This window comes from Centroberyx gerrardi, chromosome 16 (genome assembly GCF_048128805.1).
Source record: "Centroberyx gerrardi isolate f3 chromosome 16, fCenGer3.hap1.cur.20231027, whole genome shotgun sequence".
Taxonomy (NCBI): domain Eukaryota; kingdom Metazoa; phylum Chordata; class Actinopteri; order Beryciformes; family Berycidae; genus Centroberyx; species Centroberyx gerrardi.
Window position 1 is genome coordinate 16,261,324 of NC_136012.1, and position 23,046 is coordinate 16,284,369.

The 23,046-nt window shown below is 41.9% G+C and overlaps 1 protein-coding gene across 1 annotated transcript; it reads left to right on the forward strand.

Moving 5' to 3' along the window:
• Positions 1-335: 335 nt before the first annotated feature.
• On the forward strand, positions 336-21,114 carry stag2b (STAG2 cohesin complex component b). The gene is made up of 34 exons (XM_071903051.2): positions 336-474; positions 2,580-2,707; positions 2,792-2,873; positions 3,074-3,217; positions 3,357-3,453; positions 3,657-3,733; positions 3,989-4,193; positions 4,354-4,505; positions 6,401-6,474; positions 6,622-6,745; positions 6,855-6,953; positions 7,154-7,233; positions 7,445-7,552; positions 8,077-8,188; positions 8,313-8,430; positions 8,533-8,636; positions 8,801-8,893; positions 9,004-9,093; positions 9,255-9,458; positions 11,114-11,184; positions 11,351-11,438; positions 11,540-11,620; positions 11,737-11,829; positions 12,552-12,726; positions 13,246-13,385; positions 13,737-13,838; positions 13,954-14,102; positions 15,017-15,145; positions 15,378-15,604; positions 16,300-16,522; positions 17,072-17,179; positions 17,270-17,396; positions 17,911-17,988; positions 19,223-21,114. The coding sequence occupies exons 2-34, from the start codon at positions 2,664-2,666 to the stop codon at positions 19,244-19,246; spliced, it is 3,822 nt and encodes a 1,273-aa protein (XP_071759152.1). The 5' UTR covers positions 336-474; positions 2,580-2,663; the 3' UTR covers positions 19,247-21,114.
• The last annotated feature ends 1,932 nt before the right edge of the window (positions 21,115-23,046 follow it).

Here is a 23,046-nt window from a genome sequence, read left to right on the forward strand (position 1 = left end):
GCAAAACTTGTATTGAAAAAAATGGCAATTGACTTCTGGGAATAATTATTGTGTCCGTCTTGCTGTTTCGTCTATTATCATAATAAAAGGGAAGGGGACAAAACACATACTAAGGATATAAGAAACAACGATAGAGACCGTATGGCAAACTTTCAACGGGACAACTGAGGATCTTCAGTCTCATTTTGTTGAAAGTTGTACTCCTTGTTAATTGCCACTAGATGTCAGATCATCCACGGTGTATGTGATAGTGTCATTCTGGCCGCTAGGTGGTAGCTCTGCACCAGGATTTCCTCCCCCCAGGTCGTCGAAACAACAAACCGAACTACGGAGCAAGCGGGGTGAGAGAACGTCCGAAACCGCCTCTGACCGCGACTTTCAAACTCTTTTTACACAATTGTACTGAAATTGCGACAGAGTCTTTATAAGAATTGTAAAAGTTGGGATTCTGCCGGAACTAAATTTCACAACAAGGTAAGTTAGCTGTAAAATGGCGGAGAGCTATCTGGAAGTTAGTTGATTTGTATTTTGCTAGCTAGCTCGCTAGCCAGGCTAGCGTTGGATGAGCCCAGAGCGCGGATGTCTGCCTGAACCAAGTCGCTTTGCTAGCTCGCGGTAGATGGCTACTTCGGTTGTTAGCTAGCTAATGAACTGCATTTTTGCATAGTTGCACAAAATGTGGTTTTCGTGACCGAAAAGGGGCGTTTCATCGTTTCAAGCTGCTTATATGTACTTTATATATTTGTAAACAAAGTGTTTGTTGCTTATGCAATACATTACTGGAACTCCCGAGGCAAGATGGAGGACGCAAGGACGTGATGTTTTTTTAGGTAACGTTAGCTGTTAGCAACGCTAACTAGTGTTAGCTGTTTTCAGCTAATTACAACATATTTATTGTGGTTGCCTGCTATATCTTCGGCGAGCATGGTATATCGACTATTTTGTGGACACTAGAGAGTTTTTCGGTGTTCTTGGATATAAATGTGACTATTGTGTGACTAGCTAACATTAGCTTGCGCTAGTACAGTACAGCTTGCGTTGTTTTGTTATTATGGGCTAACTAACGTTAGTTACTGTTAGCAAGATAACGTTAGCTTGTTCCAGTTAACGCATATCCAACGCTTGTGCATTTTACGAGACTGTCACCCTTCTACTCTGGTATATCTGAAATTGTTTGTATTGTTTAATTTGCTTGCAGTATCATATTATGACTAGCTGAGGTTGGGTAAAGGGACCAGAATCTTCATGGCTAGGTTGCTTAGCTAGTAGCGCTAGCTAGCACCAGCGGCGCACCGGTGTCAATTTTGACAGGCGCCGTCGAAGAGCGCAGCCTTGTCGGCGTTGTTGGTGGGAACCGAGCCGCAAATTGTGGCATCGTTTCCTAGCACAAAACCACACCGTGGGGTTCAGATTTTCCAATTATCCGGGGTCGCCTAGTCTCTCAGATCGCAGTAACAAGTTTATGACACACTGTGCCGGGTTTGGCGCCACTTTTTCAGTCAACACCCCTAGAATCCTGCCGACTTGTCATGTAATAGTATCACATCGTCAAGGAAGCAGGCACGTTAAAAGGAAACTATTCATGTCATTAACACAGTTAATTTGAAACTTAAAATCTAATGACACAGCCACACATAGTGCACATGTTGCAAGATTGTATGAGTGGCTTTTTTTTGTTGTGGATTTTTTGCTGATTGTTGTGGAAAAGGAGGTTTTATAATGGATTGAAATTGATAGAGAGTTGATAAGACCCTCCACGTAGTATATGTGGGTAGTATTTGCAGGATACTGTGAGCAAGAGGATGCCACGATTATCTATGATGTTTATCATGCAGTTTTTTTGAAAGTCTACCCAAGGCTTGTAACTGTTACTATAATTTCTGAATGACACACAAAGTGTGTCATCACTGTATGTACTACGACTGAAAGACACACCCAGAGCGGGGACATCGGTAGGATGGGAGGAGTTTATGTTTGCTTTTTCTAGTGAGCCCAGTTATCCATGGAGTGTGTTTTATTCACTTCTTTGACTGCAGTCTGTGTAATTGAGGGATGGACATTCACATTTGTCGAATTTTGAACAAAATAAGAACCTTTGTTTTGCAAAACTAATTCTGCTCTCATTTAATCTCTATATCTGTCCCTGATTTACACATCACAACAGTGCAATAGTTGCTCTGTGGCCTACAGCTTCTTGTTGATGTTGATACTTTATTGTGATTGGTTGAGATATGTATGGGGCGGATAGGGCACTGCCATATTTGGTCATTGAGGAAGACCTTTCGCTCTGCCTTGTGTGACGTTGTCTGTGAACCAGGGGGAGAAGAGAAAGAGAGGGATCCAATGAGCATACAGCTGAGCATGACAGGAGTATTGTGTCCGCCCCCTGTTACCATGTGAAACAGTTTTTTTTTCTCTCAACAGCATCAAAGGAACATTTGCTTACTACAGAGGATGTGTTGTCTGAGAACATATACATCTTTGGTGTTTGCTTTCATAGCATTTATTTTTCTTGTGTTTAAAAATATAATATCCCCCTGCATATGTATCTCTCTAAATAACTCTATATTGCATTCTAGGTCACATGCGACCTCTCCTGTCCTGTATTTTTTGAGGATCTCAAGTCAGTCCTAAGTTGAGGTTATCCAGAAGATGTTACAGAAATGATAGCAGCACCAGAAATACCGTCAGAGTTCCCCTTCCCTCAGTAAGTGGCCTCTTCCACTTTTTATGCATTATTAAGATTGAGGTTGATGTGAACTTGTGTCTGATAGTTGTTTTTGCCCACCAGGGATACAGACACCCGTTTTTCTTCAGACACAGACTTCTCTGAGGATCCTGATGGAAGGACTGCAAACCCAGCCAAAGGAAAGGTATTCACAAACGATTGACTCGCTGGCCTTGGCCTGGGTCAAGACCTCCTGGTCAAATGACACAGTGTTGGTTCTTCAATGCAATTATTTGTGTGCATGTATGTAAATGTATGCCAAAATTCACTGCAGCTTTGTCTTTCTTGAACCTTACTAGGGCCCTTACCTGTTTTATTTTTCCTCACAATTTATCTTCTTTCCAGGGAGGAAAGAAGGGGAAGAAGGCAGCAGGGGAGAAGGGTAAAGGAGGGAAGGGAGCAGGCCGGATAAATGGCCACCACCAGGAGAATGGCATGGAGAACATGATGCTGTTTGAGGTGGTGAAGCTGGGCAGGAGTGCAATGCAGGTAAACGGCGATATGTTTGAGACTGAGGTTGCCTTATTGATTATATTAGCAGCCCTATTAGGAAATGATCAATTTAAAAATCCAACCTTTCTTTATTGAATTCTGATTTATTCATTTGCTTATTTTTGTAATCCTACAGTCTGTTGTTGATGACTGGATTGAGTCCTACAAACATGACAGAGATGTTGCTCTCCTAGACCTCATCAATTTCTTCATCCAGTGCTCGGGATGTAAAGGTGTGTTTAAGTCATCCTGCTGCATGGCATGGCCCTACTGGAGTGAAAGGGGAAAATGTTTGAAATTGTGTGTATTCCACAAAATCACTTGGGGACATTTTTTCATCTCCTCTCCATACTCTTACATTTGATGTGAATCAAGGAGTTGGCCTTCTTCACCATCTACGAAATGGCCTTCTGTCTAACGATTCTGTGTTTGCCAGGTGTGGTCAGCGGAGAGATGTTCCGCAACATGCAGAACTCCGAGATCATCCGACGAATGACAGAGGAGTTTGATGAGGTAATTACACTTATTTTGGTATTATCATACTATATTCACCATTAACCTGCTCAGCGTCATTTTAATTTGGTTCCGTTTAAGACGAGACAACACCACATCACAATCAGAATCTCTTTTTGCCAAATAAAACAAATGTATAGGAATTTATTGTGGTAACGTTGATGCAGGGACATATTGTAGCATATTGTAACTAATTGTAGTAGCATAACACAGTTGCATTTAATGGTGATGTCCTTTCTTCTGTGGCCTCTATAGGACAGTGGTGACTACCCTCTAACCATAGCAGGGCCTCAGTGGAAGAAGTTCAAATCAAGCTTTTGTGAGTTCATTGCGGTGCTGGTACGCCAGTGTCAGTACAGTATCATCTATGATGAATACATGATGGATACAGTCATCTCCCTCCTCACCGGACTGTCGGACTCCCAAGTCCGAGCCTTTAGACACACCTCAACACTGGCAGGTAAGATGGGGTGTGTGTGTGCAGGTGTGAATGTGTTGAATTTGAGTAATGCAGGGTTATTGAGACCTATTGGTCCTTGTACTTTCTGATACATCACACTGGATGAGAACATTTTGCTTGGGCAAACTATTTTGGTCTTACTCATTGTGTTCTCTGGCAGCCATGAAGCTGATGACGGCCCTGGTGAATGTAGCTCTGAACTTGAGCATCAACATGGACAATACCCAGCGCCAGTATGAGGCAGAGAGGAACAAAATGGTGGCCAAGAGGGCCAATGACAGGCTGGAGCTGCTCCTGCAGAAACGTAAAGAGGTGAGGCCGGCCATTTGGTGATATGCTGCTTTAGTTTTTTGTTTTTGCTTAATAGGTAGGTAGTTTATTACACACCCACCGGTTTACTTTTTTTTTCTTTGGGTGGCTAGAGTTTCCAAATGGATTGCAGTTTGACAGCAAATTGTTGAAATTCTGACCACATCTGTAACAATATACATAGATGTTATCAGGGTGGGAAATTAACGCCTTCCACCTGTCAAATGCAGGTGATTTTTAGCAGTGGCTGGTAAATTTGTTAGGCCCACCAGCCACTCTGGTGGCTGAACAAAGTTTGCCCAAACTGGGGAAAAGCAGAACTTTTACGGAGCATGTTCCCACAGTGATTCTTATGCACTGCCTTCTGTTTACGTCCGATATGCCTCCTTACATCGTAGTTTTAAAACAAGTCGTTCTGATATGAAAACATTTAATAGGACAGCTTCAGTGCCCTCTACTTCAGTTTAGCTTGTCTACCCTGAGGCTAGATAAGACTGTCAAACTGGAAGCAAAATGTGGGGAGATATTGTTGGAGTTAAGAGGCCAGCAGATGCATAATAAGAGAGGCGGTGCATTGCAGTAAATGAAGGAGGTGACATCGGGCCAAAGAAAAAAAAGTGATTGTTCAATGAGAAGTGGCGACATGACGAGCAAGGCAAGGTGTGCGACTGGCTGGTTTTCAAACCTTCTAGCCAAACCATGTATCGTAATTAGTCTTTAACACTGATTTTAAAAAGTGGCTAGTAAAAACTGGTTGTGACTGGTAGAATTTAGGAATCTACAGCACACAGTGGGTAGTGGATCAAAAAGTTAATTTCCCACCCTGGATGTTATCAACATGGTCCTGTATTTCTAAGGTTGTGGATTTGTTACCTATGCCTTATTGTGCAAATTTGTTCTGGGAGTTTTGCAGATTGCTGCTTTAAATCTGTTGAGAAGTTTTCCACATTTTTTCCTAGGGCTGCAAGCTGACTTATAAAACAAATTTTGCCTCTTGAGCACAATAAGATTGACTATTAAATATTAATTTAAAAATTAAACTACATATATCTTGTAGCTGTGCAGGTGAGAGCAACAATGGCTGTAAGAAAACAAATAATGTAGTATATGAGCAACCACAGCCACACTCGGCTTCCGCACAGCAGTGTGCTATGTTGTGTGCTTTGTACAACATCCGAGTTATTGCGTTTGGTGGCCGATGTATAGTTTGAAAACGTGGAAAGAAATCCAACTAAGGTGTTTACATGCAATGCAAAGTAAGTGTGTTAACCAGGTTATGTTTACTCCAATTATGGCCTTACCCCAATTAAGGTAATCAGATAAAGGTGTTTACATGGCAATTTCCTTAATCGGTCAAAAAGTTAATTTCCCACCCTGGATGTTATCAAAGATCTAATTATTAGTGTGCGTGTAAATGTACTTATCGTAACAGGCATTAGCTCGGCTACATCCTTCTGAATGCCAGTATGTTCAGGCAAATTGTGAGAGGCACATGCACACAAATGACACAGCCACCTAGCCATCCAGACACAGAGCAATCAAAACATCATACACAAGATCAAATAATTGTGAATTATTTTATTCTGTGACCATGAATACATTTTTAGAACTGCAACACCTCTGTAGGTGTTGGACTGGCAGTGAGTATGTTAGTGCTGAGTGTAATTCAGCTAGCATTGTCAGTTTATTAGGTTATGTAACAGCAGGTCCCACTGGGCATCCATCTGCTAGTGCACTGTGCAGCCACACCACAGCATGGTGGCATAGTTGGCTGTCGCACACTGTCTTGTTATGTTAACAATGCCTCCTGGTCACCTCTTACTGTAGCAGTTCAGTCAAAGGCTTTCTGTTTGACTAAATGCATGTACTCATATATTCTGTTATGCTTTTCATTTCAGCTCCAAGAAAATCAGGATGAGATTGAAAACATGATGAATGCGATATTCAAAGGAGTGTTTGTTCACCGATATCGGTATGGCGCCACACATTGCAGATCTATTGTTGAAAAAAAATGATAGACATGATACTGTCTGTGTTGTTGATGCTGCTATGGACAACAATTCTGATAATCAATTCTCCTGAGAAAACACTGACACTTTTATGTGTAATGTTGTGACAGTGATTCGATAGCAGAAATCAGGGCCATCTGTATAGAAGAGATTGGAGTGTGGATGAAACTCTACAGTGATGCCTTCCTCAATGACAGCTATCTGAAGTATGTGGGATGGACCATGCACGATAAGGTGGGTTACAGAGAAGTTGGTTTAGTTTTTCTCATGTAATAACAAAAGTAATTATTTGTTAGTTTTTTTTTGTGTTTGTTTTTAAATGACTGTACTTAATGTATTCCAGCAAGGCGAGGTGCGTCTGAAGTGTCTGACAGCTCTGCAGGGTCTATACTACAACAGAGAACTCAATGCAAGACTGGAACTCTTCACCAGTCGCTTCAAGGTTAGCGCCACCTGCTGGACAACTTAAACACCCTACAGCTGAACATACCGGTTCCTACACACACATACAGCAACAAACTCTGCTCTTATACTCTGTGGACACATGTTTTTGGTTGAACCACCCGAATTTGATATACTTATCAAATTACTCTTTTTCAATAATATCCGTATTGAATGTATCCTCTTTTTCTCTTTTAACAGGATCGTATTGTCTCTATGACTCTAGACAAAGAGTATGATGTTGCAGTACAAGCAATAAAACTACTCACTCTTGTCTTGCAGTAAGTGGCTGTTTTTTATTTTAACTGATGATGACTATTGTAACACTGGCATCCATATTCACCTCAATTCATTAGGACATTGTCTTTCTGTTAACGGTAATTAGTTGAGCACACAGTTTTGAAAGTTGCTCAGGCTAGATCAGGTACTTGTATGCTCTCAGCAACTACCGCGTAACCTCATTTGACCGACCCTGTGTGTTTGTCTCTGCAGTAGTACGGACGAGGTGCTGAGCCCCGAGGACTGTGAGAGTGTATATCACCTGGTCTACTCTGCCCACAGGCCTGTCGCCATAGCAGCCGGAGAGTTCCTCTTCAAGAAGTATGTCAGACACAAATCTGACTCCTAAATCATTGAGGAGCTGTCAAATGATCATGTGATTTTTTCCATTGAACAGAGAGGCAGAGCTCAGGAAAAGGAGAGTAGAAGCAGGTTAGGAAAGAAGGAAAAAGAACAGGGAGGACAGAAGGTGAGGCTTGTATAATCAGCATGTAGAGTCACTAATCCCAGTTCTCTGGGAATGGAAGGAATGAGTGAATATTTATTTGACATGCCAGACCCAAAAAATAAGTGTTCACATGCATTGATTTTGCATGCATACGGACATAACTAATTATAGTCCAGTTTTTGCATCGCTGTAAATTTTACTCATTATGTTCATCCTGACAGTTGTTCAGTTTGGAACTCTGAAGTCTGGATAGTAAGGTTGTGTAGTCAGTTCTCAGCCTAGACTCTGAGTTTTAATTTAGCTTACCCCTCACCCCTGCTAGTAAAGACAGATTTGACGGTTGTTTTTGTGTAAGACACCGCTAGTGATTAACGTGTCTACCCCCCTACCCTCAAAGATTGTTCAGCCAGCGGGAACCTGAGGAGGAGGGTGCCCCCAAGAGGAGAGGCAGACAGAGCCCCAACGCCAACCTCATTAAGACCACTGTCTTCTTCTTCCTGGAGAGTGAGGTACACAATCTCATTCTCTCTCTCTAATATGCTCACACACAGGCTATCATATTGTGTGTTTGTTGGCAATAAGTGAGCAATTGAATCATCCATCCTGAGTCAGCGTGCACATCTCTCTCCTTAGCTCCACGAGCATGCAGCCTACCTTGTGGACTCTCTGTGGGAATGTGGTGCAGAGCTACTGAAAGACTGGGAGTGTATGACCAGCTTACTGCTAGATGACCCGCTTCCAGGAGAGGAAGGTATGGCAGTGTTCCCTTACTAGTTTACATCACTGGCACATGGTCCAGAGCACAGGAATGGTATGGGTGTATCCTGACAGTTCTGTCTTGTGTTGCTTCTAGCTCTTACTGACAGGCAGGAGACGGCTCTGATTGAGATCATGCTGTGCACTGTACGCCAGGCTGCTGAATGCCACCCACCTGTGGGCAGAGGCACAGGGAAGAGGGTAAGAGAGGCCAGCACACTTTCAATAGTGGAACCGAGATGGTTTTAACATGAGTACAGTTTTTGCTTGCATGGGCTCATCAGCAATGTAGAAGACCGTGCATTAGATGAACCAAACTGGTTTTGAGGACAGGCATCTCGCTAACTGGCTGTGTCTATGAGCAGGTGATGACAGCCAAGGAGAAGAAGACTCAGCTGGACGACAGAACCAGGATGACAGAGCTGTTTGCTGTGTCATTGCCCCCTCTACTGGCCAAGGTACGTCACATACACTCTGTCCTTACTAGCACTTGCCTTAACATCTGTTGGCTTCAGAGGTGTGTTTATCCATCAGAAAATACCATTATGTGGGAATGTTTGTCATGCAGTATGCTGTGGATGCAGAGAAGGTGACCAACTTGTTGCAGCTGCCTCAGTTCTTTGACCTGGAAATTTACACCACAGGACGTCTGGAGAAGGTAAGAAAAAAAGACACTTCACACTTGCCAGAATTTTTTTCAGATTTTTTTTAATACCAACCAGAGTGATTAGATCAGTTTAGTCAGTCTGTGGCAATAATAGGTTATCATCCGTGTTGGCATTTATCACACGTCAATCTTCCTCATCTTGTCCACCCCAGCACCTCGAATCCCTGCTGCGTCAGATCAGGGAGATAGTGGAGAAGCACACAGACACCGAGGTTTTGGAGGTCTGCTCCAAGACTTACCACTCCCTCTGCAATGAGGAGTTCACAATCTTCAACAGGGTAGACATCGCTCGCTCCCAGCTGCTGGACGAGCTAGTGGACAAGTTCAACAGGCTACTGGAGGACTTTCTACAAGAGGTAAGGGTGACAGGATCAAAAAAGGAGATCTGCATTCCTGCTTACCTATACGCATTTTGTGGAGCAGCTCCGCATTTTGACATCAAAGTATGCTAGTTGTTGCTGTAAAATATGCCATAAGAGGCTTGTTGTTCTAACCTAACTGATTAAAAAGCTGTGGCAGAGGCATGAAGCTGAGATGGTTGAAAATCACGTAACGTTATGTCCCTAGCTAATTTGTGCTCTTGACTGTGGACTTCTGGTGCCTCCACCCCCTCACATTCAATCCCCCTCTCACTCCCTGTCACTGGCTGGCTTCCAATACACAGCAGCGTTTTAACTCCTGTGTAAACATGGGGTTGTCGACAGTTGAGATGGGAATCCTCTAATAAGTTAACGTATTAAACAAGGTTTTATGCGTTAAGCACTTAATCAATGACATCTTGTGGGAGTTGGCATAACGTTAGCTGGAGATGAAGCCAACTGCTCAACAGCATTGATGAATGCACTTGTTGGCTAAACTTAGCTGTTTGCCATTCACCACATGTAGCTTGTTTGGTGTGTGAGCATGATATGCTTGACCTCTAAATAAATGCACTGCAAGTCTTATTTATTCCTGCAGCCAACCAGCCAGAGTCACAGTAGAAATGAGAGTAGCCAAATGTATCTGATAACAGACAGAGAAGGGACTGTACCTGCAGAAAAAGAAAATGGAGTGGTACGCCTTGTTTAGACGAGTCAAGTAAAGCTGACAAACTGCAGTTATACTGTGTGTGTTGGAAGAGGGGGAAATTCCAAATTGTTTAATAAAATGTTATCTGTTGTTCACCCGAAGTAAAAAATTAGGTAGGCCTATGTTCCATTGATTACACCGCTTTTAGTTTGCCTATTTATTCAGTTATCTGTTGAGTTTATCATTAAACTTTAACTGCCAGTTTATGAGCTACTGTAACCGACTATTTATTTCAGGTACATGCACACAGAATTTTGTTGTCAGTGATCAATAAATGGGTAATTTATCTATTTTATTTAGGTACTTTTGTAACACGCCCATATACGAGCTAAAAAAATAGTGGGCGCTGTACTTGCGCACTCAATGTGGCACACCAAAACTTTCTTGTTGGCAAGAAAGGCAGGTCTGACAAAACGGATTGCGTTGATATAGGAGATAACTTAACCTGGATGCAGCTATTACCGGACACCTACCCATCTGATGTGCTTCTTTAATTTTTTTGTCCACAATGACCCCTCAAGTCACTCCAAGGTATTTCAACAAGTTTAGGATTACATATTTTGGATTACAGAGTAAATATGGTCTCTGTTAATCGCAAGTGGACAGGCACACTGGGTAAGCTACTGCTGCATGAGCAATTTGCAGTCATGGTTACATTTGTTCTCCTGGCTCCTAAGCCTTGTATCGGAGGGCAATGCTTCAGTCCCAATTTCTGCCTCATGAACAGATAGCTGTGGAGGAAGCAATGATGCCATTGCGTTTTAGAACTACTTTGACATTGATAAGCAGTGGTTTGTTCTGTCATACTGGCAAATGATGGGCTTATTGGAAAGGCTGAAATCTCACCAGAGCTAGCAAAACTGAGTCCGATAATGGACCAAAGGACAGTATTAAACAACTTGATCCATAGAATTTAACACTGTTGTGCAATTTCTATTTCCAGGGTGAAGAGGCTGATGAAGATGATGCCTACCAGGTTCTGTCGACTCTGAAGAGGATCACAGCTTTCCACAAGTATGGGATTTTTTCCCCATGCGTTACCCCTTTCTATGCTTTATACCCCTCATCCGCATCTTCTGTCCTCTCTCCTGTCAGTACTGTCCTTTACCTTTGATTCTGCAAAGGTAAAGGACAGTGCATGTGCCTAAAACTGACTGAGACTTTCTCCTGTCCGCCCCAGTGCACATGACCTATCTCAGTGGGACCTCTTCACCAGCAACTTCAAGTTGCTCAACACGGGCATAGAGAACGGAGACATGCCTGAACAGGTTATTAAGTATACATGTACACTTACACAGACATGTGTGATGTTATGTAAGCTCTAACAGATATTCACAAATTGTCTACCACTTATTTTTTGTGTGAGCAGATCGTAATCCACTCACTGCAGTGTACCCACTATGTCATCCTGTGGCACCTGGCCAAGTTATCTGAGGGCAGCTCCAGAAAGGTAAGCTCCACTAAAGCTCGCTTCGCCATCCTTTTTCTGCACTGATTTGAAGAACACTGGATAGGTGTGAGTGTAGGTATGATGTTAAAAACTGTTCAACTGTTTTTGTAAATCAGGAGGACATGGTGACCCTGAGGAAGCAGATGAGGGCATTCTGTATGATGTGTCAGCGCTACCTCACCAACGTCAACACAGCCGTCAAAGAACAGGTAGGTGGCATCAAAACTGCAACTCTACATGGGCCTCTGGTCTTCTAATAATAATAATCTTTGTTTGTATAGCACTTTTAGAAAAGAGTAAATTAAAAGGAGTACCATGTAAATGTGACGTTCTTGGTTCGAATCCGGCCTAGGACCTTTATTGCATGTTATCTAAACTTTGAACTAATAATAATAATAATAATAATAATAATAATAATAAGGCAAAATGCCCCCCCAAAAAATCTTTAACAGTAGAAGCAAAAAGCAGTGTAAAGCAAAGCAAGAAATGTAGATGTACAACACAAAAAGGTGGTCAAGAACAATTTGTGAAAGATCATTACATGAAGGCAAATTGATTTAAAGTGAGTTTTAAGAAGTGATTTAGAAGAAGATGATAATTAACCAGCCTAATCTCTGTGGGAACGTAATTTCAAAGTCTAGGAACCCTGATTGCAACGGCCCAATCACCTCGTTTTCAGTCTAGATTTTCAAACATAAAGCTCTAATCAGGCTCATGGGGTTAATAGGTCTATGATATAGCTTGGCCACAAACCCATCCATGCCTCCCAAGTGATCTGATCTATTGGTGTTGAATTTAATTATTCTCAAAAAGCATTTGCATGTAAACCTCATCTGCAAGGTATCCTTTCGTATAGCACAGACTTGACCACATCTTGTCCACACACTGACTTTTACCATTTTGTCCTCATTTTTTTTCTTTTCTCCTGCAGGCATTCACCATCCTGTGTGATGTTCTGCTCATCTTCAGCCACCAGATGGTGTCCGGAGGCAGGGAGCATCTGGAGCCCCTGGTCTACTCTCCAGAGGACTCGCTGCAGTCTGAACTGCTTTCCTTCATCCTAAACCATGTCTTCATAGACCAGGATGATGACACAAACAGCACAGGTACAGTAAAGATGACTAAGCAACAGTACATACTCTGACACACACACACATATAGACACACACACACTCTTGTCATGATTCTCAGCAGTAAACGCATGTAAAACTGCAACACCCCATCCAAGGAAATAAAAGAAAAAAATCACAATTCAATTAAATAATCAGTTGCAAAAAATATGAAAGGATTCAGCATATGAATGACATCCCAATGTTTCTTATAGAATTTGTAGATGTTGGGGGTAATTTTGACTGTGTGACTTGGGTTTACTCCTGTGCCCAAGATCAATTCCAGTATGTACTGCAGTTTAAGAGTGTCTCTCATTCACTCAGTTCAGATATTTATGTCATGGTATAGGCAATTGTGCTGTAATTGAAATTGCTATTTTTGGGGGGGGCTTTTTTGGAGCTTTAATTGTATGTACATTTTTCTAGCAGTAGGGTGGGGGGCATGAGCAAATATAAAGGAACTGCTATCTTTGTGCCATCCTGTGTGTCTGATGTGGGCTGTGGTTTACTCATCAGATGGGCAACAGGACGATGAGGCAGGGAAGATTGAAGCTCTGCACAAGAGGAGGAACCTGCTGGCCGCTTACTGCAAACTAATTATCTACTGTGTGGTGGACATGAAGACTGGTGCAGACATCTTCAAACAGTACATGAGGGTAAGACTGGCTTTACTTAGATTTGTTACACTCTTGTGGGAGCCACACTTGTTGCCCACACTTTTTGCAGTTTTTAAACTTTTTTGTCATTACAATTACAGTTGTACCTTATAGCCATTTTGATGACACCATGAATAAGAGCGACTCACAGGTCTCGTTTAGTGTCCTGCTCTAGGTCATTTAACCAAACACGTGTCTGTTAATGGACACATTTACTGTTGCAGGAATACAAACCTATGAAATGTTATAGAATGGTCTCTCTAAGACAGTAGACATGCAAATTAAGTCACTTAATGGAAACCGATATAATTCACCATGCCTGTTTTGTTAATGTATTTTTTCTCTTTACAGTATTACAATGACTATGGTGACATCATCAAGGAGACCATGAGTAAGACTCGGCAAATCGACAAGATCCAGTGTGCCAAGACGCTTATCCTCAGTCTGCAGCAGGTCAGTGTACAGACTCGCTCTGACCTCCCTCCTAAATCGTATTGATTTATAGAGACAGTAATCCCAGTTACATTGAAATAGTTTATCTGATTTTTCACCTCTTTCCTCCGGCCAGCTGTTCAACGAAATGCTGTCCGACCTGGGTCATGGGTTCGATCGCTCCTCCTCTTCATTCTGTGGGATCAAAGAGTTGGCCCGTCGTTTCTCCCTCACCTTCGGTCTTGACCAGGTCAAAACCAGAGACGCCATTGCTATGCTGCACAAGTGAGGCTCCGCTCTGCTCTTGTTACATTGCACATGTTAGAATTTTGGCCTTGTGTTTGGGAACTGTCACGTTTGAGACAAATGACTCCTTGAATACTATGTTGCCTCTGTATGTGATGCCATGGTATATTTTCCCTGGCTTTTGGAGAGGCTTAAGTAGTAAAGCCTCACAGTGGGTTCTTCCCATTCCTACGCACTGAGAGCACAAAAAAACGTTCTAGTCAAAAAAGAGGCTGTGCAAACCCACTCTGAAGCCATAATGCTATAAAAAAAATTACTGATTGAGAAGCATGTAAAGAAAATATGAAAAGTGTGAATGTTTTGCATTAGGGTTAGACCGATATATTAGGCCAATATTGGCTAGTCACTGTTGTCTTGAATTGTCTAGTGGTCACTATATGATCGATATGCAGTTTGTTTGATTACATATTCATTGAATAATTGATCAATACTACAGTGGTTGTCTATGGCAAGGCCTTAACCAGAATTAATTCTAAAGTGATATGATTGGACTCCACACAAGTATTCAGGAATGTTTTATTATAATCCTAATCATAATGTCCTGGGTTTCAATGAAGTTTTAGTTTAAATGTAGGAGTTTTAATGTTGTTTCAGAGGGTTTTCTGCTCTGTCAAGAACAACATTCTGGGGGAAACACTGAATATTTATAATTTCTGAAATTCTTTGGCATGAAATTAGTCAAATTTCAAGATATTTAATATTATATATATTGGCTATCAGCAGTTTCAATCCAAAAATAGTGGTGTCAGTTTCAACCTTCAAAAACCCATATTGGCTGAACCCCATTACATGCTGGGATTTGAATATGCAATACCCAGTTTTGATAAAACCCTGTTCAGTATTGTATGTCCATGCTCACTCTGTCTTCCTCCCTGTGTCTGTCCATCTTTCAGGGATGGTATAGAGTTTGCGTTCAAGGAGCCTAGCCCTCAGGGAGAAGGCAGCCCTCCCCTCAACCTGGCCTTCTTGGACATCCTCAGCGAGTTCTCCTCCAAGCTCATGAGACAAGACAAGAGGACTGTGTAAGTCTGTCTGCCGAGTTGACGGCCGGGAAGCTATAGTGTCTCAGCACAACAGGTGTTCGTGACAACTGGTGCAACTGGTGTTTCTGTTGTGCGAGTATTTGGCGTGAGGCTTTTTTTCACCCTCCAGTTGGAATGTGCACCTGGTTTTGTGCGTGGTGTTTGTCTTTTGTATGCATGGTTGCGTGAGTGTGTGCATCTTGCCTCTCTGACGGCCCCCTCTTCTCCCCAGCCACATGTACCTGGAGCGCTTCATGACGTTCCAGATGGCACTGCAGCGAGAGGACTGCTGGCTCCCCCTCATCTCCTACAGGAATTCCCTGCAGGCTGGTGGTGATGACGACACCATGTCTGTGATGAGCGGCTATTCCAGCAGAGGTTCCTCGGTCCGCTCCAAGAAGACCAAACCTCCTGCCGCTACAGCCGGAACCTCGGCAGCCAAGAGGAAGCTGCCAGAAGGTATAGGGCACATGGGAAGGAACAAAATCAAAATCATTAATAACACTTTGCTGTGTTTCTTTTCTTTCTGTTTTTTTTACACCTCAAGATGATTGAGTTTATTTTGTACAGGCAGCAACATTTTAAAAAAGCCTCATAGATCATTATGAGCTCTTCTGTTATGAGCTATATACATCCGTCATCCCCCCAGTGTCCCACACAAAGTAAAGGTCTACATGACAACTGCAGTATAGCCCAGCCATAATGTTACGAAAGCTGAGTTGGAGCCCAGATTAACCCAGATGCGTCCCCACCAGGCTGGCTCAGCAGCCTAGTTGATGGGAGAGGAGATTAAACAGCAGATGGTAGGAGAGAGCCAGAAGAGTCAACTGCTCCTTAACAATCACACAGGGTCACTTAAATCTACATCTGGGCCAATGTGTGTTGTGTGTGTGCGCACATGATCTATTGGTGCCTGAAGATGTCTTCAGAATAATGAATTGATGTTAAAAAATGTATATAATTTAATTTACAAGGTAGCATGATGCACTGCTAGTTGGCACAAAACAGATTGAAGTGGTCATTGACCAAATGACTTGTTAGTGGTCTTTACACTGGAAAATTTTGAGAACCACTACCTTAGTGTATAAAAAGATTAAAGTATGTGTGCACATTTTTTAGTACGTTTGAGTAACTCTTTGGCCCTTCCCTTCCAGAGGAGAGCAGCAGCAGCAGTGAGGTGTGGCAGCAGAGCATGCAGACCCCAGTCATGATGCCGTCCCCACACCTCACCTCCACTGCCATGCGGGACCCTAAGAGGGGCCGTGATGACAGCTTCATGGGGGTCTACCCCCTTCCTCACGACCAGCAGCAGCCCCACCAACACCCGCAGCACCATCAACAGACGCCTCAGCACCACCAGACACCCATGGATTACAAGTATGGATGCCTCACTACTGCAACCCAGGGTCCAACATTAACTTTTTTCCTCACTAGCATGTCAGAAACCATCTGGGTTCAAGGAAATTTCCACTGTCTCCAAACACAAATTCTGTTTTAATTTATCATCTGTTAAGTCCTTGCATCCTAATGCTTCCTACTACTCAAGAGATTTTACAAATGTATGAAGGCTCATATCCAGGCCCATCGTTCAGTCCAGTGGATTGCTTATTCCCTGAGAATGGGATCAGAGGGCTAGAATATGAGCCAAAATACATTAGGACAGGGTTCGGCGTAATTTCCCATTTGCACGCTATTAATTTTGGGGGCAAATGCTAGCAAAATGCTTGTACTTAGTGGGCTGCCAAGTGCTGGCCCTCTTGGGACAGTGAGTGACTAGTTTACTGGCCCAGTCTGACTTTTTAGTGGCTCCAGGCCAGTGGGCCGTCCATATTTGTTGGACCTGACATTATTGTGTTATCTCCAGTTAAACCACCAAACGCCTGTGGACCAAAAGCATGCCTTCCTAATATGTGTTTGTGTATTTAGTTCCCAGGTGACGTGGATGCTGGCCCAGAGACAACAGGAAGAGGCGCGCCAGCAGCAGGAAAGAGCCATGAACTATGCCAAGCTCAGGACCAATCTGCAGCATGCTATGTAAGACACATACACACACACACAGAGTTGCCTAAGGATCTCTCTTTTCAAGTCCATTTCCGTAATTTTATATTGGTTTTTTTTGTGCAGTCGTCGTGGCACTGGTCTTATGGAGGAAGATGAAGAGCCCATCGTGGAGGACGTGATGATGTCATCTGAGGGTCGTATGGATGACCTGAACGAAGGCATGGATTTCGACACCATGGACATTGATCTGGTGAGATACAAATTTCACTGAATTAACTGTTTATGAATTTGTACTTCATTCAGAATACAGTGTTATTTAACTTCAGTATGTAGTTTGTATTTTGTAAACACAAAGTGATTCTGAAAGTGAAAGAGATGTTTCATATAGTGCACAAGTAAAACATTGCAGTCCTCCAGAGGTAAAATTACCAAGTGATTCAGAAAAAAACAGTGGCTAGTACTTTACAGAATTCACCAGCCCCTTTCACAGTTTTACCAGCCAATTTGATTTTTAGGACTGTCCAAACAATGAGTGGTTGCCTGCCAAAGCAGCTGATAGAGAAGAAAAATGTATCTAAATAATCTTTGCATCGGAGCTATGAGTGTGCAACGACCTTTCTTTGTTGGAGTATATTCAGCCCTGTTTGCCTGCACCTCACAAAATACAGGTGTGTGTGTCCTCTTTAGAGAAGAAAAATGAACCAGCATTTGGCTGGTGGTAATTTCCCACCCTGCTCTCAACACACTTTGTCATTCTCTTCCAGCCACCCTCTAAGAACCGTCGTGAGAGATCTGAGCTGAAGCCAGACTACTTTGACCCTGCTTCTATCATGGATGAATCGGTAAGGAATGCCGTCTCTGTCTCCATATCATCTAGATTCGTTTTACCTTGTGAGCTTATAAGCTATCTCTAATGTTCTTGTGTTGTTTGAACTCATCCTGTCAGAAACCCTAGGGAGTACGAGTAGGACTGGGTATAGACATTCAGTGCTCTCTAGGTATTGACTGAAAAATGTTAGGACGTTCTGTGCCAACTTGCAATACTTGGATTTTAACTAAATAAAAAAATATCCCCGCAGAAATCTGTTTACTCATAGCCAAACACTTTCAATCTTGTTGCATTCAGCTTTCCTTGCTACATGACACACAACCCACTCCAGTCCAACTCAAAACAGCCTGTGTCTCAGTGCATATTTTGACTCAGAATTACTTTTCCACAGTTCTAGAAGTGAAGTGGCTGAAGATGAAGTTGTATTTTATAACAGAAGGCTGTAGCAAAGTGAAATACAACCGATGCAATGCAATATTGAAAAAGTAGAGAATCTAGGCAACAATGGTCTTTTTGCTGAGTTTGCTTCCGACCGTGTCAGCATTGTTTGCAAACTCCAATTTGGTCAATATTAGCTTAGTCTGATTTAGCCAGACCTCTATCCAAATATACAAATTCATTTTGTTTCACTTCTTTTTAGCCTTGTTATCTATCTAAATAGCTAATCCAGGCAACACGGTTGTTATATAAAAAAGCCACCCAGCCCTTTCTACCAACAATAGTCAGACCTCCATTACTCTCTCCCTTGTGAACACTTTACACCCTGGCAGCATCCTGGTGGCAACAGAGACTTCCAATTGTTTGACCTAAGTGTGTCTCCCCAAGCATCCTTAACTGCATCACAGTGCACCTTCTCAACCACAGTTTGATTCTCAGTTTGGTGCTCTGTATTAAGTTGAATAATTACAAAGTTAGCAACTTTTAGGAACTATTAGGGGAAAAAAATGAAATGCATTAGTTTGTAGAAGCAAATAGTTTGCTTGGCTATATGAAAAACAAATGGCTTTAAATGTTTTTATTTACACAACAGTCGAGAAATTGTTGGGCATCTATTGAATTCAAAGTGTTTTTAGTAGTAACAAAAATTTCCAAATGACACCCAGTCCTACTGAAGAGGGAAGCTAATTTCTGTTAACTTTGTGTTTTTTTTCTTGCAGGATGTCATATACTGAATCCTTTCTTAGTATTTGTGTGCCTTGTAATTGATGATTTGTTAATTAAAGCATGTTTTTATCTGTTCCTTCTAGGTCCTTGGGGTGTCCATGTTTTAAGCTAATATTTAGACGCTGGGAGAAGAGGAGAGGCGCTTTGTATTTAAAGAGAATTTTAGATGCGAAAACAGAAGTGTTTTCTGTAAAAAAAAAAAAAAAAAAAAAAACATTTCTGGCTTGTACTCCACGTGGACCAATGACACCCACACTCAGTGTTGCTTGCTCAGAGAGGACTTTGTTTCAAATATTTACTTTTATAATCTTGGGTAAGCTCTTCCTGTTCAGAAATAGTGTGACAGGCCACTTCCAAACCTATTAGAAATGAGACATGTCTGAAGAAAAATCCATAATAGCTTTTTGTTTTTGTTTATTTTTATTTTTATTTTTTTTTTTCAAATGGGGATGAATTGGTGTGTTTAACTTAAGAAACTTTTTGTTTTTTATGTCTAACCCTTTTTATAATAGTAGTAAGTAACCAGGTGTGAAGTAGTAATTTATAAACAGACTGTAGTAGCTTGCTTGTACTGTGTTAGCCAAGTGGACGGAGGTCTTTCTGTTTCTGTGCTTTTTGCTTTTTTTTTTTTTTTCGTTTTTTTTTTTTTTTCGTTTTCATTTTTTAAGTTTCTTTCCCCCGTTGTTGGACCTGATTTGTGGTCCTGATAACCACTGGTGGCTCAGATGGTGAGATGTCAAGTAGAATCAGTCAGGATCCCTTTAGTGCTGTGAAGATTCCCAGAGAGTCCATTGAACGCTCCACACTGTTAAGCAGTAAGTCCTGAAGCTTACCCCAAGATTTGGACCACTCCCCACCACCATCTCCCATAGAAATGTGCGTCCCCCCCCCCCCGACAGCGAGCAGAATTCTTCCCCGGTAGTGCCACTGTGTGGACTCTGGAAAAAAGCAGCGCATTCGAAGAAAATCACATCTTTTTTCTCTTGAAATCCAGCATATTAATGTTGAAATGGGTATCTCTACATTTTAAATAAAAGTTATATATGAATCGGTGCTGATTTTATAAATGTGCTTTTGGTTTTCTTATTTTCAAATTTTCAACCTTCAGTCACAAAGTTTGAGAAATGTGTAAGTAAACTTAAAAAAATGAAAGCATGTAAAGCCATGCATCAAGGAAGATTTTTAAATTTGTATTTTTATGGTTTTTCTTTGTCTTGATAATGTCTTCGGGTTTCTACCTTTTTTCCTACATGTAAATTAGTTTGGATAAAACTAATGAAAAGACTTGTGAAATTCAGCTTTAAGGTTTCTCAACATGAAAAGTCCTGTCACTAAATACTTAAATTTCAAATGTTCAAACCGAAAGCTAGACATTCAGACCCTACTGAAGGTGAAAGTTATTCAGCAGTGCTCTGGCAGCTAGACAAAGCTTAGATTTTGACACATACTTGTCATACACACAAGTTTTAATGAAATGTTTTGTCTACTGAGGTATTTACTTTGTAGTCATTCCATGCCTAAGCCTTAAACATGCTTGTGAAGGTCACCTTCTCTCACAGTAATCTTCCATGTCAGAGGATCAGTCATGTTTAAAGGTGGATAATTGGCTTCTTAGGACATGAAACATGAGGTGGTCGGATGTAATGTGATAAAGTAGATGAACAGCCTGTGTGTGTTTTGCCTAATTATTTTATGTAAGTAAAAAAGAAAATTCTTTTAAGGAAAAAGTACTGTTTATTGTTTGTTACTTACCACTACATTGGTATAAATTCTTATTAGATCATGTGTATATATACAAAATTTCAAGCTTTATTTTTTTTTTTCCCCCTTTCGGCCATTTCTGTGTTTTATTTTCTCTGCACTCTTACCTACACTCTGAGTTGTTGTCTATTCCCCCATCCTCTTTCACTCACTCTGTTTCTGATTTGTACTTGTCTGGAGACAGTAACTTTTGAATAAAAATCAACACATTTCATCTGTGGTAACTTTCCTGATATCCATTGGAGAACAGTCTAAATGCGAAGTGTGCTGGTATTGCAATTGCAAAAACTCCAAATGTACTACAACTAACACAGATTACTTAGATCCAGGCTGCACCATATCCTTTTTTTCTGATTTATTCAATTAAGGGTGAAAGATAGTTCAGGAAGAGTGTCACCCAAGCAGCGGTTCCATCTGTTAAAAGCCATTGTCTATTAATTTTATTGGCACAAGAGGGCAGTATAGTCCAAGAAGGAAAGTTGTACCTTGACTAATCTCCCTTCAGTGGCAGCAGCACTATTGCACAGTGTCAGTCATTATAATGTATGTATCTTTTTTTTTTTCACTGCAGGGAAGGTCATGAATATGTATCCTCACGTAGTCAGTATCTTCATTGCTCATATCTGGCTGTATGTGACACCTTTTACATTTGTGTTTGCTATCAAAGGGCTCCATTGTACTGAGAGTAATGTCTTTGTCTGCCGAGACAAAGAGGGCCATAGTTGCTGTAATCATAAAAGTGAGGACATGTGACAGTGGAGGAAAGGATGAAAGCGAAAGAGACTTCTGTGTTAAGTGCATGATTAATAAAGAGGAGCTCAGATCAATGCGGGCTTATTAGAATAGGACTTGGAAGAGCTCCCTTCATGTCCACCCTGTGATACATGAAGAGGCTTATCTATCACCACGTCAGTCCGCTCATCACATGTCTGCTCTCAGAGTAATGTGGAGAAAAAGCGGTTACCGTGGCAGCCTGCTTGGTTGTGTTCGGAGCAGTCGGGCCTCTTGAAAGCTGAAGTAAGACAGAAGGCTTAGCGGTTGATGCAGCAAAAGACCAAAGAGAACCTGAGAAAAATTTCTGATCAGAGTATAGCTGTTGTCATATTGTCAAATCAGTTTTCTAAAACATTTGGGGAAACTTTGATGCTTTCCGTGTCCAAAACTAGTGCTTCTGTACCAAGTGGATATTGTTTCCTATTTTTCTTTCTATGGCTTGTTCCCACAGCGGTGCTTCTGCTCGGGTTGAGCTGGGTTAAGTTGTGTTGCTGAGGTCAGGGCTGCTGAGGTTCAATCAGAGCCACAACCTCAGCAGGGCTCCTAGCTCATATTTACTCCTGATAACCCAAAGGCCTCCACCAGCCCTATCAGTTTAGCTGGTGTTGGGAGCTCAAAGAGGGTCAAGGAGAGCTGGGAAGCGGGACTCACATACATAACGCGGAGAGTTTGCCGGATAACCTCAGTTTACCGTTCTCACTGGATCTGACAACACTATCTCAAGGCTATTTAAATTATACATCTTTGGTTTTTACAATTAATGCAGCTGCTCGTTCACATAATTGATTACAAGCCTCGATAGAGCTGTTGTACACGCAGAAATAGACATTCCAGGATTCTGCAAGAGATAAATCTGCAGAATTTTAATTCCATGGTTAAATCATTAATGAGCACATCAGTTGTAATCTCCTGGGCTTCTAAGGGCAGAGGAAAGCAGCTGACCCTGGAAAATAATTTACCAGAACCTGCCTCAGATTAAGCACACGGGCAGCCAGATAGACCGGCTGCCAGGCCGACAGACAGTCAAACACTCTCACAACTCCAGACTGTTCAAAGACTTGTCTTCTACCAGAATAGTGTGCTAGTCTCCAGCTGTGCAATACAGTACACCGCATCCTTGGCACTTCTGATCGATGTCATTTCAACAACGCAGTGTGCATCCAATAAAATATTGGGTATCCAAACAAAGGCCAAAGAATCTCTCCCGGATTAAGAGGAGACGCTCTGTGGGCCATAACAGAGATGTCAAGGTGAATGTGGAATGAGAGAGGATCAATGCCCTTCATTATGAGGAGCAGGTTTCATGAGTGCAACTTAGGCAGGCCAGAACAGGTCAGAGATTCCAATGGATAGCTATGAATAGAGCGCCGTG

What these genes read in the sequence shown, in the direction of transcription:
- stag2b (XM_071903051.2), top strand. Translation starts at nt 2,664, where the DNA reads ATGATAGCAGCACCAGAAATACCGTCAGAGTTCCCCTTCCCTCA. An exon ending in TGACAGAGGAGTTTGATGAG is followed by an intron (nt 3,734 to 3,988) that starts GTAATTACACTT and finishes TGGCCTCTATAG; the next exon opens with GACAGTGGTGACTACCCTCT. An exon ending in ACACAGCCGTCAAAGAACAG is followed by an intron (nt 11,830 to 12,551) that starts GTAGGTGGCATC and finishes TTTCTCCTGCAG; the next exon opens with GCATTCACCATCCTGTGTGA.